The sequence below is a fragment of the Marmota flaviventris genome, chromosome 5, assembly GCF_047511675.1.
Source record: "Marmota flaviventris isolate mMarFla1 chromosome 5, mMarFla1.hap1, whole genome shotgun sequence".
Lineage (NCBI taxonomy): Eukaryota > Metazoa > Chordata > Mammalia > Rodentia > Sciuridae > Marmota > Marmota flaviventris.
Genome location: NC_092502.1, coordinates 1,987,610 through 2,002,146, shown reverse-complemented (window position 1 = coordinate 2,002,146; position 14,537 = coordinate 1,987,610). Strand labels below are relative to the sequence as shown.

Here is a 14,537-nt window from a genome sequence, read left to right as displayed (position 1 = left end):
GGGAGGACTTGGCTATTTTTATGGTCTTGGCCCTGGGTTCCCCTGGAGGCCTTGTGTGCACATGCTGGGGCCTGGACAGCCTTTGTGTGTCCATGAGGAGTCCATTCCATTACCGTCAGGCTGGTAGCCTGGGCACTTGAAAACATGCCTGGGCATTCGGCAGTTAGCAGCCACAAGCAGCACTGTGGCAGGGTCAGGCTGCCTGTGTCCTTGCCCGAGGAGTCCACCTGTGCTCGCCAGCTGGCAGAGCCCTCATCACCGACTTACCAGTCCGCTGCTGCTGATGACAGCCAGGCCTTCTCCTCCTCTCCCTGTTAGGGTAGGACATGAGGTGTCCCCAAAGCTCATGAAACAATACAGGAATGCCCAAAGGTGAAATGGTTAGACTGAGATGATCATCTGCCGGGCTCATCATCTGAACTGATTCCTGCTCTGGGGGTGGTGACCACGGGCGGGGGCTCTGGCTGGAGGAGGTGGTTCACCAGGGCCTGCCTTGGGGTTGATATTTTTGCCCCTGGTGCCTCCTGTTCTCTCTGCTTCCTGGCTGCTGGGAGCTAAGCAGCTTTCCTCCACCTCGTCCTTCCATCCTTCCATCATGATGTCCCGCCTCTCCTTGGGCCCAGAGCAAGGAATCAGCCGACTGTGAACTGAGACCTCTGAGACCATGAGCACAGTAAGCTCCCTCCTCTAAGTTCTCCTGAGAGGGGTTCTGGTCACAGTGACACAAGTCAACTAACACATGCCCGGCCTCCTCCTGAGCCCCTGTACTCAGGCCAGAGTTCACTCTGAGTCCCAGCCCCCACCCGAGGCGACAGGTTCTAGAGGGCCCTCCACTCACCCAGGCCCACCCCTGGGACTTCCCCAGTCTTTGCAGTGCAGCAGCGCCCGCGACTCCGTGAATTACAGGTTACTTATCTGCTTTTCAGGCGGTGCTGGGGATCTGACCCAGGTCTGCACATGCTGAGCAGGGGTTCCTCCACTGACCTACACTACAAGCCAGATTCAGTTCACCTGCTGTGTCTGCTTATTCTTCAGGGAGAGCTGTTTCCTGTGTCCAGCCCACCAGACCCCCAAAACAAAGAACAGCCTCCTCCCACCCAGAATGAGACAAGACTCCCAAGGCGCTGCTTCAGGTCACACTTTAATAGTCCCTCCGAGGGCTACCCCAGTGGCCAGTCCACTTGGCAACAGAGGGAAGAAGACAGTGGTTCAAACAGGCCATCACTCACCAGCAAGTCGCTCACTGACTGAAAGCACACATATATGTCCCCAAACCTGCAAACAGGTAAGGCGGGAGAAAGCAGCAGCAGCTGGGCCCTGCCCCTCCTGGGGCTTCCGGAGGAGGGGCTGGATTCCCAGTGTGGAGTGAGCAGGGCTCACCTGGCCACCCAAAACCAGAGCTACCTGGCACACACAGGTGCCTGCCTCCTCCAGTGACCCATTCTGGAGGCACACAGGACACATCCCCCACAGTGGGGGACAATGCCAGGGAGCTGCCAGGACTGACAAAGGCTCACGCTCTTGTGCTCACAGACCGTGTGTGAGCTCATCCGGGGCCTGGCCCAGGCAAGGACTCAGCACCGTGCACGGGTGGACGCGGGCTCTCCATCCTGTCCCCAGCATTGAACTCCCCACAGTCAGTTCATGAGTCTGGGACCCTCCACAGGATGCACCCACCTGAAGCCCGGGGCAACCATGCACACTCAGGAACCTCCCCAGGTAGGTGTGCTCAAGTGGCCACCACAGGGAGCACCCACGTTCACCCTGCTCATACCCAAGAGGGCACAGCAGACAGACTGAATACCAGGAACAGAGGCCCCAAGGCGCCCCGTAACTCTAAGGCTTGCAGAGTGGAGGGTGTCTAGGACTACTTGGTGGCCACAGGCCACCAGCCTGGCACGGATGCAGTTACTGCCACCTGATCACTTTCAGAGATCCTGATGTGGAGAGGACCCTTGATTTTCTCCAAACGCAGCAGGGCCAGCCCCACATTCCCCTGGCCAGCCCTGAATTTGCCTGCTGCCTGTCCCGATGCAGTCAGTACTGCAGTGCCGGGGCCCACACCGCCTGCAGGGAGAAGGCCAGTCAGCCGCACAGGGAGGAGCCGCTTGCGGATGACACCCATGTGGTGGGTGCGGGTGGTCAGCTCCTGGCCGATGTAGCAGCCCTTGGTGAAGCTCACGCCATTCATAAAGGCCAGGTTGGACTCCAGAGGCAAAGCCACCCCTGGGGGCAGGTCACGGACCCCCTCAGGGATGCCTGTGGGGATCAGAAACCAGAGATGGGCCTACCAGCACCCTTGCCCTCCCACGGCCCACCACCTGTGCCAACCACCCCCAGCCCCTGTCCTGCCCTCCAGGAGCCCCCAGCTGTCCTACCCTGCTACCCCACAGCCCTGCCCCACTCATACCTTGCTGGTATCGGTGCGTATGATAATCCTGGAGGTCTCCAAGCTGGGCCCGGGGCAGCAGGGCTGGACCCTCCTCCTGGGTAAGGAGCCGCCACCCCATGCATGCAGTCCGGGGATCGCGGGTGAGGATGGCAGTGGCCTCTGCCCTCTCCTGCAGCGGTGCAGTCTGGTCAGCCTGGGGAGAGTTGGGCAGCACCGCCCACACTCGGAGCTCTGGGCGCGGCTCCATTGTAACTTTCCGCCGTATCTTGTACAGTGCAAGGTGCTTCTGCAGTGCGCCCAGCACAGAGCTGTCACACTCCAAGAAGAAGCCTGATGCCTCCTCTGCATACCCGGGGAGCCTGCCAGGAGAGAGGCAGGAGGCTCGAGGGCAGGCAGAAGCACCCGCCCCCAGCCAGCTCACCAAGCACATAGTGAGTAGTAGTGGGCAGAGAATGGTGCCCCAGGCCACGATGGGCTGGGCCTCCAGGGCACAGAGCACCCAGCAGACAAGGATGCCCTGCACACCAACATGCTAAGAGCCATGGCCACAGCCACAAAGGACTGCCCCTCCAGACACATGTCCTCACAGCACACAAGTGACCTGCAGAGACCAATGTGCAGAAAGTCGTGATCCTGGCTGGGTAGGGCTGCAGCCTGCAGTCCAAAGAGGGCCTTGGTCTCAACACCCAGGAAGTGACAAGAGAACCCTGCACACGGCCACCATGGACCATATAGCTCCACAAGAGCACACAGACGCAGTGAGGACCAGCAGGCCAACAGTTGTGACCTGGCCACCCAGGGCTGCACCTGCATAGCACACCCCACGTAGGTACACAGGGGCACTGCGCGAGTAGGTACAGGGAGCCTGGCACCTGTTCTCCCAGGGCTGCTCCTGCACAACAGTACGTGGGAACTGAGAGCCACGCTTCGGTGGGGCCAGACCCATCACAGGCTGCAGAGTGACAACACCCACGGAAAGGCATTGTGCTGAGCAGCTGCTGAGCCAGGATGGGAAAGATGAGACTCGGCCAACTGCCCTGCAGAGAGGCAAGGGGGTGAGCCTCATGGAAGGGACACAGAGGTATCCTGGCTCCAGGAGGTAGAAGGCCGTGGACAGCCAGGACCTGCCTTCTGCAGTCCCAGGAAGACACTGAAGAGCCCAAGAGTCCTGAGGTGGGTCCTGAGGTGGAGGGAGTGAGAGCCAGTGGGGTTCAGCCAGGTGCAGTGTTCTGAGAGGCCACACCCTGCCCATACTCATGCCCATTACCCCAAAGTAAGTCCCAGAAACACGCTAACTTTCACACTGCCCACTGCAAGGGATTTGAACCGCACCACTCAAATAACCCTGGCCAGACAGAAATCAAGGCCACTTAAAGACAGGGACTCATAAAGACTTGCTGGTGGGGAACGGAGACATCCAGGATTCAGCCTGGGTTGCGGAGGTGGACTGAGCCTGAATCCACAGCCCCATGGAAGCCGAGACTCCAGGAGGGGCACAGGAGAGAAGAGCCATAATAAGCAGGTGCCCCAGCCCCTCCCAGGCCAGAGGGCACTAAGTTCTCTCCAGAGAAAGAGCTGTGGGCAGGAATACACTCCACGGCACCATCTCTGGCCTCATCCCACAGTCCAGACACTGCCTGGGCACCCCTTGTCACCTGGCAACAGGCAGGTACTGAACCCTGGCACAGTGAGTCAAAGCAAATACCTCCCAAGCAACATCACAGAATTCAAGGGGTCATCCACGGGAGATGGAAAAGCACACTGTTCACAGGTGTGGATTTAGAATGCCAGTGTGTGACAAGGTTGGCACCACTGGTCACTAGTGAAACTCACGTTGGATACACCTCAAGATTTATGTCACACCACCAAAATGGCCAAAGCAGAGAGAGATGGCAACCTGCATGCCCACAAGGATGTGGAGGAGACGAATGGTCACTCGGCACCTTTGGTCAGAAAGCAAACAGCTGGCAGTTTCTTATGAGACCAAACATGCAGCTGAAGTGGGACAGGAGAAGTAAAAGGCAAGGGACAGGAAGAGAAAGGAACCCTGTGGGGTGCCTCCCTCCTCTCCAGGCTGGGTTTCCTCCCTGCTGGCCACCACCAGACCCCTGATAAATTGGGTACGCCTTGAAGTCACTGCAGGTTCACCCACAGTCTTGACCACCGTGAATCCACTCATTAAGGAAACTGCCCTGGGCACTTGTGATCCACCTGTGCAAGGTACCGACACGTGTGCTTTTAAAACAGATACAACAAAGGGAAATACCATGTTTTAAGAAACCTATGATGGGGGACTGAGGTTGTGGCTCAGCGGCAGAGTGCTCGCCTAGTATGGGTGAGGCCCTGGGTTCGATCCTCAACACCACATAAAACTAAATAAACAAAATAAAGGTATTGTGTCTAACCAAAAAATAAATATTAAAAAAAAAAAAAAGAAACCTACGATGGGGCTGGGGCTGTGGCTCAGTGGTTGAGTGTGGCCTAGTATGCGCAAGGCCCTGGGTTCAATCCTCAGCACCACATAAAAAAAAATAAATAGAAATTATCAAGAATTTTTAAAAAAGAAAAAGAAGCCTATGATGTAGGGTACACTCCAGATGTCATCTACTGACCAGAGAGAGGAGATAGCCTCCACCTAAAGAGCCTGAGAATGGCCATATCACCATGAACAGTCTTGTGATCCCAGGGTGACACCAATCCCACATGCCTTCCCAGGCCCCTTCCTCACAAAAGCTCCTCTAAAACAGCTAGAGACCCCAAGAGGCACCTCTCACTGTTCAGATGGCCTGAATTCTGCTCTGAGAATGTGTACCTTCACCTTACTCTCTAATGAAGTTCTCCCTCTTCGCTGAAATCTGACCTGTCCTCTGCCTCTGGGGAGACCTCCAAACCCCCTCACGAGTGACACCACCACACACAGCTCAGCATCTGCCTCCAGGGTACCTTTCCTGCAGAAATGACAACTGCACACTGAGAACCCAAGAGTTCACAGCAGCCAGCTAACTACTAATTGCCAGAAAGTGAAGGGCAAGGGCCCACGAAACTATAGCCACCTGGCTACAGCAGGCAAGGAGAAGGGACAGTGACCAAGTGGGGAGGCCTGAGAGCCAACCCCAAGGTACTGCAACTGCACATATCCCCCCAGGATGCTCCTGAAATGACAGAGAGATGGGGGGCTGGGGCAGGTGCCCATCCAGAGCAGGAGAGGCCGCCTAGGCATGGAATGTTCTGGATCTGGATCATGGTTGAGCGAATCTACATGGGCGTAAACCCTCAGAGCTGCAATCCTTGACAGATAAGACATCTGGAAAAGCCCAAGGTTGGCTGCCCTCTGCTTCCTGCTTGTGGTCCTTGGCCACAGTTGGGAAACTGGGACCTCTCGCACACAGTGCTTTTGCAGTTCTCTGGGAACCTATAATTATTCCAAACAAAAAACTAAAAAGGAAAGGAGCGGCCTCTAGGTGGGGGATTCACGCTGAGGGAGAAGGCAGCACAAGGGTACTTTCCGTCATGACCCTTTTCACATTATTATGGATTTTACCCAAATGCATGTTTTCATTTTAAAAATCTACAGTAAAGCCAGCAGAAAGACTAAGTGAAACCCGGGAAGCAGCCGTCAGAAGTGGGTATAGAGCCCAGCAAGAAAGGAAGAGCAAGGGCGAGCTGAGGGAAAGTGCAAGGCGGGAGAGTGGCACCAGCAGAGGGAGATGGAGGGCCACAGGTAAGGCCAGTATGGCAAGGTGACCACCTGGCCCACCTCACAGGGCCGGGCATCCTGGCTGCTGGCTGCCAACTGCCCGAGGAGGGACAGGCCGGCTGCCACCTGTGGATGAAGGGTCCAGGTGAGCAGGGGAGACTTCGAGCCCTGCAGGGCAAGAACAGGAGCTGCAGAGGCCGGGGAGGGCCACAGCCGCAGGGCAGGGAGGGGCGAGGGTACAGGAATGGGTCACGGGCTCCACAGCCAACCAGTGTGTCCTGAGCTCCAAGGCAGGTCCCTGGTTCCCAATGGGCTGCAGACACTGGCTTAGCTGCTCTACTTGGCTCAGATGCCCACCCAGGCTGAGTTAACCCCTCCACCTGGTATTTGCTGGGCACCCCCAGCCTCACTACTTCTCATGGGGCCTAGGTTCTGGGGGCAGGGCACTTACACCCAGGTGTGCCTGTGAATGAGAACAACGTAAGTTCCTTTGTACAGCCAAGGCTGGGTTGTGGCCCCAAGTCCTCCCTGCAGCACTGGGACCAGAAGGAGGTCTAGCTCCCTCTGGATTGACGGGGACTGACGGTAGCAGTAGCCTTGAGGTACAGGTGAGCAGGATTGGGGCATCTCTCTCGATCTCAGCACTGTGGCACTGTCTGTCAGGACACTGGACATGCCCACTCAGCTCTGAGGACTACCACCACAGACAGACACTGCCCGGTGTCTCCAGGGGGCAGAACCACAGATGAAATACAGGACATCTGAGTTACATCTGAACTGAAGATCAGCAGGGCGTGAGTCTTAGCACTGTCATCCCTCAGTATCCAAAGGGTCCTTATTTCAAATGGTGCAGACTTTGCACAGAACTCACACACACCTCCCACCTTCAGGTCACCTCGGGTGGTCTGGAATACCTGACACAGCGCACACCCATGTGATGGCTGACACTATGCACCACTGAGGGAACGGAGAGGAGTGGAGTCTGCACACGTTCAACACAGGCCAGGTTACCTTTTCAAACTTTCCACTGAGGTTGGTCAAAACCACATAGCAGAGCCCAGGGAAATGAAAGACCTAGTATGTGAGTATACCCCAAATGCTGCACCCGTGCTCTCCTGAGTCCTGCAGCCCTGCCAGCGTGCAAAGCCCAGGCAGAGGAGGTGGGCTCTGGGCAGGTCTGGCCCAACAGGAGGGCTGCCCCCATGAAGCAGCACCCAGGCATGTACATGCCTCCACTTCTACATGGCCACAGGTGCATCCTGCAGAGGGAGGGCACTGCCACCAGGGCAGAGAAGCCAACCCCCCAAGCCCTACATAGAGGTCTCCTCCTGATCCCATAGAGCCCCGTCTGGAATACCAACTGCCCCTACAAAGGCTGGTGCAGGCCCAGCCTCCACCCCACCTTGCAAGGGAGAGCCTCAAACCACAGGATCCTGAGCAAGGACAAAGGCTCGGGAGTCCTGGGGACTGGGGTGCAGGACACACAGGTGGACAGGGACCAGGTCCTAGACATCCTAATGACGGGCAAGCTGCATGCCCCAGGGGAAACCTATGCAAGGGTCAGGTCCAAGGGTTTGCAATCATTCTTCTCCAAACAAGTCTCTCCTGTTTCTTGGTGCTGGTCTTATGGTGACCAGAGCCCAGATACAGTGGAGACCAGAGACTCAGGCAAAGCTTGTGTCCATGTGGGTCATGGAACCCTGGCCACTTGGGAGGGAGGAGAGAGCCAAGACAAGCCCAAGTTGCGGCTCATCATGTGTACCCACAGGGCAAGGGGACATCTCGATGGAAGACAAACAGGCATGGGATGCCTTCTGACTCCTCTGGGTTCCTTCTGAGAGCAACACTGCCCTAGGACTGAGACTGCACAGGAGTCCCACAGAGTTCAGCACACACTGAGGCCACAGTCCAGTCCTGCCCTCCCAGCCTCCAAGAGAAAGACAGGTCAAAACCACTGACAAAAAAGGCACCAGAGAAAGCTTCAAAATACTGGAGTCTCATCTGGGAGTGGAAGCATGCTGCGCCCCTCCCCTGACTCAGGCAAAGGCAAGGCCCTACTGAAGTGGATGGCACAGGGCATCCATCCTCTGGAGGAGGGCAGTATGTTTCTGGGAATGGGCTGGTTTGTTTTTCTATTCCTGTTAATAAGTATAGTTGCGACTTCTCATATGACCATTAAGTATGAAGGAAAAAACATGACTTTCCAATTGATGCAACTACTTCTAAAGAATCAATCTGTTTGCTCTAAATGCAATGATTCAGCTGTGGAACATAAATTGCTAATGTTTAATGAGAAACCCCCTGTAGGAAAAATAGTCAAGGAAATGTTTGAGAAATTAAATTAAAATCTAGAGAAGAAGAATTAATGTTAAGAAGACAGATTAGTGCTTGGTACTGGGCAACTTGTTCTTGTTCCTGTGCACAATGGTTTGTGCTCTTACTCTTTGTTTGATTAAAATTAGTAGCCTCTCTTTTCAAGTTAACCACTTGCCATAACCGCGGCTGCGGTTCTAGTCAGTAAGTCAAGAAAGAATAGTCAAGGTATAGGCCAATAGTCTGGGAGATTTCTAACTATTACTAAAAGCTAACTAAGCAGAAATAGCTCAAAGCAAACGTGAGCTGAAAATAAAAATGCTTGCTTATGCATAAGCCAAGATACATTCTTCTTATCTAATTGTAGCTACATAAAATTTTGTTTCTTTGAATAATGATTCCTGTTTTGTAACCACAAAGTACTGTGAGCCTGCCAAAATGAAAAGTATATATGATTAGCTTCACAAGTAAAGATTGGGATTCAGCACCTTCACTTTTGTGTATGTGTTGTTTCTTCACCCCCTTAAGCCAACTCCTCACCATCCATTCGTCTCCTGAGACGCCCTGTTGGAGCTGGACTCCAACAGAAACAAAAGACAATGAAGAACTGATATCCAAGGCAGAGACCTTAAAACTCAGCAATCAGCTAACGAAGGCGAAACCCACAGGCATACCACTAGGGAAAGAGGCCTTCTGAAAGGCTGCATCCTGCGTGCCTCCAACTCTGGTCATTCAGAAAAGGCAGAACTACAGCGAGATGCCGAGGAAGGAGGAGCAGAGGCTGAGCACAGAGGTGGCACGCATCGTTCACCCCCACAGAGAGGTCCATCTGTTCGCCCCACAGAGGGTCCAGAAACAAGAACCAGCCCTAGTGCACACGGGCCTGGGGTCACCTGTCTCTCCATTCACGCCAGCAGGTGCTCCCTATGATGCAGATGCAGACAGTGGGTTGTCCAGCCCACCCTCCGCTGGGTGCTCTCGCCTGGGAGACCAGCGCACACTCCCCAGCCCTGAGCATCCCCTCCAGACAGTCCAGTCCATCCTTCCCCCGCTCAGCGCCCCGCCTCTCCCTCAGAGGCCCACCCCTTACGCATCCCCCGCCCCTCCCCAAGTTTACTACCCACGCCCGTGCTCACCCGTACAGGATGACGTCATAAAGCGTGCGCCCCTGAACGTTTAGGAAGTGGGCGTAGGCCGCGCGCACAGGAGGCGTGGCCGCGTGGTCCGGGGAACCCGGAAGCGGCAGCTCATTGGTCAGTAGCCCCAGCAGGAAGGGCGCCGCGTCCGGGCCGCGCACGCGCAGCAGGGAGCGCTCGTCTAGCAGGAAACACGCCCAAGCCGCCCTATCCGTACGGTCCCTGCCAAAACGGCCAGAGCTATGAGCCAGACGGCGCCTCGGGACCGCGTGCAGCCTCCAGCGCCAAGCTGGGCCGCCGCGTCCCGGAGCCGCGCCCCGGAGAAGCGTCGCGACCGCCATCTTGGGCACTAGTGAGGCGGCGGGAGGGCAGGCGCTACAGCGGCCTCTGGCGGCAGCCGCCGGTAGAAAGGGACAGGCGTGTGCGCGGGAGGGGTGTGTCAGGGTGGGGACAGGGGTGTGGCCCCGCGGGCCGAGATAAGGGCGGGGCGTGCGCGAGGGGCGGGGCTGCGTGGGTGGGAAGAACTGCGGTGCCGGCGGGGCGTGTGGGGCGGGGCCTGCGCCTGTCCGTCAGCGCTCTGGCATCGCCCCCGAGTATTGCCAGGCTGGCTCCCCGTCTCCGTGTGGGAGGTTCGTTTCATTGTGGGTCAGAACATAACGCCTAAAATTGGCCTTCTTAACCACTTTTTTAATTGTGGTAACAATGCTTGTCCTGGTAACGGTGTGGGCGTTCAGTTCAGCATGTTCCGCTGCTCTGTAGCCACGCCCATCCCCAGCACTTCTTTCCAGACGGAAGCTCGGTTCCCCCGTGTTCCTCCGTTGGAGTGGGAGGGCTCCAGGGGCTTCCTGGGGTGCAGTCATGCTGTGGCTGCCCTTCGTGTCTGCCTAGTTCTACGTGGCACAGTGGGCTCCGGGTTCATCCCCCCACACACAGGGCTTACTCTGTTGCTCAGGCCCATCTTGCACCTCTGGGCTCGAGCGTCCCACCTGAGTATCTGTGGGTGTCCACCACAGCTGGCAGAATGTTCTTCTTTTGGAAGATGAGTCGTATTCAGCTATATGAGTAGATCTCACTTGGTTCACCTGTTCATCCTTCAGTGGGCCCTTAGCCTGCTTTCAGCTTCTGGCCCCTGTGAACATGGGTGGACAGACAGCTATCTCTTTGAGAACCCACTTTGGATTCTTGGGGGTATGTTCCCAGAGGTGGGATTATTGGGCCATATGATGATGCTAAGTTTTTTGAGAAACTGCCAACCTGTTTCCTAGAGAGCCCTCGTCTGTTTTGGCTACCGTTATAAAGTGCTGCAGCCAGGGTGTGGGGTCTGTCAAACAGTAGTTTTTTGTCTGGACGTTCTTGAGGCCAAATCTCCAGATGTGCCACAGGTCTAGTTTCTGGTGAGGCCGTGTCCTCGAATGGTCATTACTCTATGTATGTGTGTCCTAATCTTTTCTTATGAGGACACCAATCCTGTAGGATTAAGGTCCCGGCAGTGACCACATTTAACCTAACCATGTCCTTTAGGGCCTCATTTCGAAGTCACACTGAGGTCAAGGAGTGCGGTGGCCTGAGGCTCCGTGAATGCCTATTCAGCTGCTACAGCTCAAGAGTAACTTCCTGCAGGCTAGAAGTCCAAGGTCTAGGCAGGGCAGGTTACAGTGAGGGCTGCTGCCTGGAGGGGCAGGGACCTCCTGGGGTCCTTTTATAAGGACTCATCCCATCAAGAGGCTCCCCTCATGACCTCATCATGTCCCAGAGGTCCTACCTCCTGACACCATGGCCTGGGAGAGGATTTCAACCTAGGTGTGGAGAGGTGAGAATGTTCAGTATCCTGTGTTGATACACTCCCAGCTCACGGACACCAAAGGAGTGACAAAAGGAACAGTCATGTGGCTGTCCCCTCTGTTCCTGATGGCCCACTTCTTACTGCCTCTTCCTTCTCCACAGTCTCTCACATTTTGCTCTTTTGTTTGCTGGGCCCTGGGGATGTTGGCTGCAGGCATAGGACTCACCATCTCCATGTGTCTCCCAAGGACAACGACAAGTGCCTATACCTCTAGCCTCTGAGCAGTGACATTGTGGCATGACAGACACCACCTGCCTCTCAGCTACCATCATGCCCCCACTGGTCTCCTTCTAGCCAGTGTCACACATGGTTTGGCTGTGATGGTCATGTCTCTCGCCTCATGGGCCCTCCCCAGGACCACCCATGGCTGAACTTGGGACGCCATGGCAGGAATCACCTGCTGAGGAGCCACAGCCACCCCAGGGCACTTCTTGGGGAAGGGTAAGGGGGCCAGTTGTGGCTCAGTGCAGGGCACCTGTGCATCAGATTGCCCTGGGACCTGCATGCCATCTCCTTTTTCCACAGCTGTCCACTCTGGCCCAGCATGTCAGAGCTCCTTTGAAGGTTTTGTGTTTATGGTCCTGAGCTCCAGGCAGGAGGGATGTTTTGTGCAGCTACTCGCAGTACCTGTTCAGATGACAGCAAGGGAGCCTGTATGGAGGGGCCGTGGTGAAGGCAGAGGAGAGCTGGAGCTCCACGGAGGTGGGTTGGTTGGTAGCTGGAAAAACAACCAGGAGAAGATGCAGGTGAGGGCTCCGACTCGACCCAGTGGCAGGATTCTGCTGTGGGCAGGCCAGGGATGAGAAACCATCAGATGGTGAGGGTGGGGCTTCTAGCTAAAAGTGGAGTTTTCCCCCCAGGACTGGGAACTGAAACCCAAGAGCATTCTACCACTGAGCATACATAGCCCTTTTATTTTGAGACAGAATCTCATTAAGTTGCCCAGGCTAACCTTGAACTTGAGATTCTCCTGCCTCAGACTCCCAAGTAGCTGGGATTACGGCTGTGTGCCGTGAATGCCTATTCTTTACAGGTATGTGCCACCATGTCCAGCTAAAGCTGAATTTTATGAGGTTCTGACTGCAGTTTGGCCAAACAGAGCATCTTTACCGGAACTCGCTGCTGTACCCCAGGTTCCAGGCAGCCCTGGCACATACTGGCACTCAGTTAATACTGGAGGATTAGCAAGTTACCTGCCAAGGCATCTCTACAGAAGACACTTGAGCTTGAGACTCTGGCTGTGATCAGGCCTCAGTCTCTGGACTTTGCCTTCGAGGCCCCTCTGTCTAGCCCAAATCCTATGGGGCTGTGGATCCCTCCCATTTGGGCCTGACCACTGTTGAGGCAGAACCTGGACTGGCAGAGGCCCAGGCAGAAACCCCAAAAGTTCCCCCACCCTGGGGGCCCTTGGGCCACAGGCTTCCTGATTGACAGCAGCCAGGCTGGAATGCACTGCCTGCCCACCGCCCCCTCCTCTTCCCTGGGCTGGAGGGTGACCTGGTACCTCCCTGCCAGCCTCAGTGAGGAGAACGGAAGCCAGGCAGGACAGCACTGGCAGGGGGCAGCACCCAGGGCTGTGGTCACATTCCGCAGCCCTCACGTCAGCCCATCTCTGGCTTCCCACCCATGCAGGGCTAGCAGGAAGGGCACACAGGCAGCTTATCTGGCCTCTCAGAGTTGGTCTGGCCTGCAGCGCCCTCCAGGCCCACCCTGACTGCCAGCCAAGACCCACTGGGCTGTTGAGATACAGGCAATCAGAGAAAATAAGATGGACTTCGCCTTTGGGTGGCCAGGTGTGTGTGGGAGGGAGGCTCCAGGAGACAGGGACTCATCCTGTGGGGCTGGCTTCAGTAGGGGTGTAAGAGCTGGGAAATGGCCGACCTGTGTCCCAGCCCAATTTCCCCAGGTAGCTATGGTTTCCCGTTTTCCTCTTTCTTGGCTTCCTCCCACCCAGGGGAAGGAGGAAGGAGCTGCCCCATTCTGCCTCTGAACCTGGCCCTGTCCAGCCCTGCCCTCTGCGCATTCCAACCTGATCCTGCTCCAGGGCCTGGCCCGTGTCCCAACAACCCCTGGGCAGTGTCCAGGCTTGGCCTGGTGCCCTTGTGGTCATCCCATGCAGTCAGGGAAACTGAGGCATGGGGAGTTTTATCTTCAGTAGCTCGGTGTCTTGCCTTGTGGTACTGGGGAATCAAACCTGGACCTCATGCATGCTGGACAGATGTTCTGCCACCAAGCTATCCCCCACAGCCTTATTTTACTTTTGAGACAGGGTCTGTCCCAGCTGGCCTTGAACTTGCCATCCTCCTACCTCCGCCTCCAGAGGGGCTAGGATGACAGGTGTACCACAGGCGTGGCACCTAGTGACTGTCAGGCAGCAGGTCTATGTGGGTGGGTTTCTTCCCCAGAATGAGGAGGCCAGTAATCTCTGGGCTGCCTCTTGCACCGTTTGAGGCAGCCCTCCTACTAGGGCTCAGGCTCAGGCTGGAGGTCACCGCTCTTCCCAGGTGTGGAGGACATGGCCTTGGAGGTGGGACCTGCAGATCCACGGGAGCCAAGGACAGTGGGGGTGCTCTGGATGGGAAGATGGGGCAACAAGACCTAGTGATCCCCATGAAATGCTCACCAAACTGATGGGCTCAGTGGCCCCTAAGCCCCCAGGTCTCTGGGAGGAGAAGTTATCCCTTGGGGCTCCTTTGTCCACCTCCATGCCATGTGGCTTCCAGCTGGACATAAGCCATCGTACTTGGGCAGCGTCTGAAGTCCTAGCCCTGGGACCTTAGAACGAGGCTGTGTTTGAGGTGGGCCTCCTAGGAGGGTGTTAAGGTATGGTGAGGTCACTGGGGTGGGTCCTCATCCTACAGGACCCAGGGCTACTGCGAGATGGTGGAGAGGAAAGGGTGGGGAGGGAGGTGGAGGCAAGCCCAGGCGGAGGCTGGGGAAGCCTGCCCTGCCTGCACTGTGCCTGGGACCTGGGGATGGAGGAGAAGCAGGTTTTGGCAGCCCAGCAGGCTGAAGCTCCCTTTGCAGCTTCCCTGTCACCTGGGTCCCTCTGAACTGGCTCCAGCAAAGGGGTGTGTACGGGCTGGAGATCTCCAGAGGAGCAAAACCAGCCCGAGATCTGGAGACATCATCTGCTTGGGCTGTGTGACAGTTCCC

General features: G+C 56.3%; 1 protein-coding gene and 1 long non-coding RNA gene across 3 annotated transcripts; both read right to left on the bottom strand.

The window, feature by feature from the left end:
* Window positions 1-1,123: 1,123 nt before the first annotated feature.
* Iba57 (iron-sulfur cluster assembly factor IBA57) lies at window positions 1,124-9,912 on the bottom strand. Of its 2 annotated transcripts, none has more exons than XM_027922434.2 (3): window positions 9,539-9,912; window positions 2,411-2,751; window positions 1,124-2,259 (listed from the first exon to the last, which is right to left on the bottom strand). In XM_027922434.2, the coding sequence occupies exons 1-3, from the start codon at window positions 9,877-9,879 to the stop codon at window positions 1,868-1,870; spliced, it is 1,074 nt and encodes a 357-aa protein (XP_027778235.1). In that variant the 5' UTR covers window positions 9,880-9,912; the 3' UTR covers window positions 1,124-1,867. The 2 variants fall into 2 exon arrangements, with proteins under 2 accessions (XP_027778235.1, XP_027778236.1); XM_027922435.2 differs by lacking the exon at window positions 9,539-9,912 and adding an exon at window positions 9,296-9,430.
* Window positions 9,913-10,148: 236 nt separating this feature from the next.
* LOC117794575 (uncharacterized) lies at window positions 10,149-12,725 on the bottom strand. Its single transcript, XR_004618468.2, has 3 exons — window positions 12,575-12,725; window positions 12,009-12,099; window positions 10,149-10,667 (listed from the first exon to the last, which is right to left on the bottom strand). It is a non-coding gene; the product is annotated as an uncharacterized lncRNA (long non-coding RNA).
* Window positions 12,726-14,537: the final 1,812 nt, after the last annotated feature.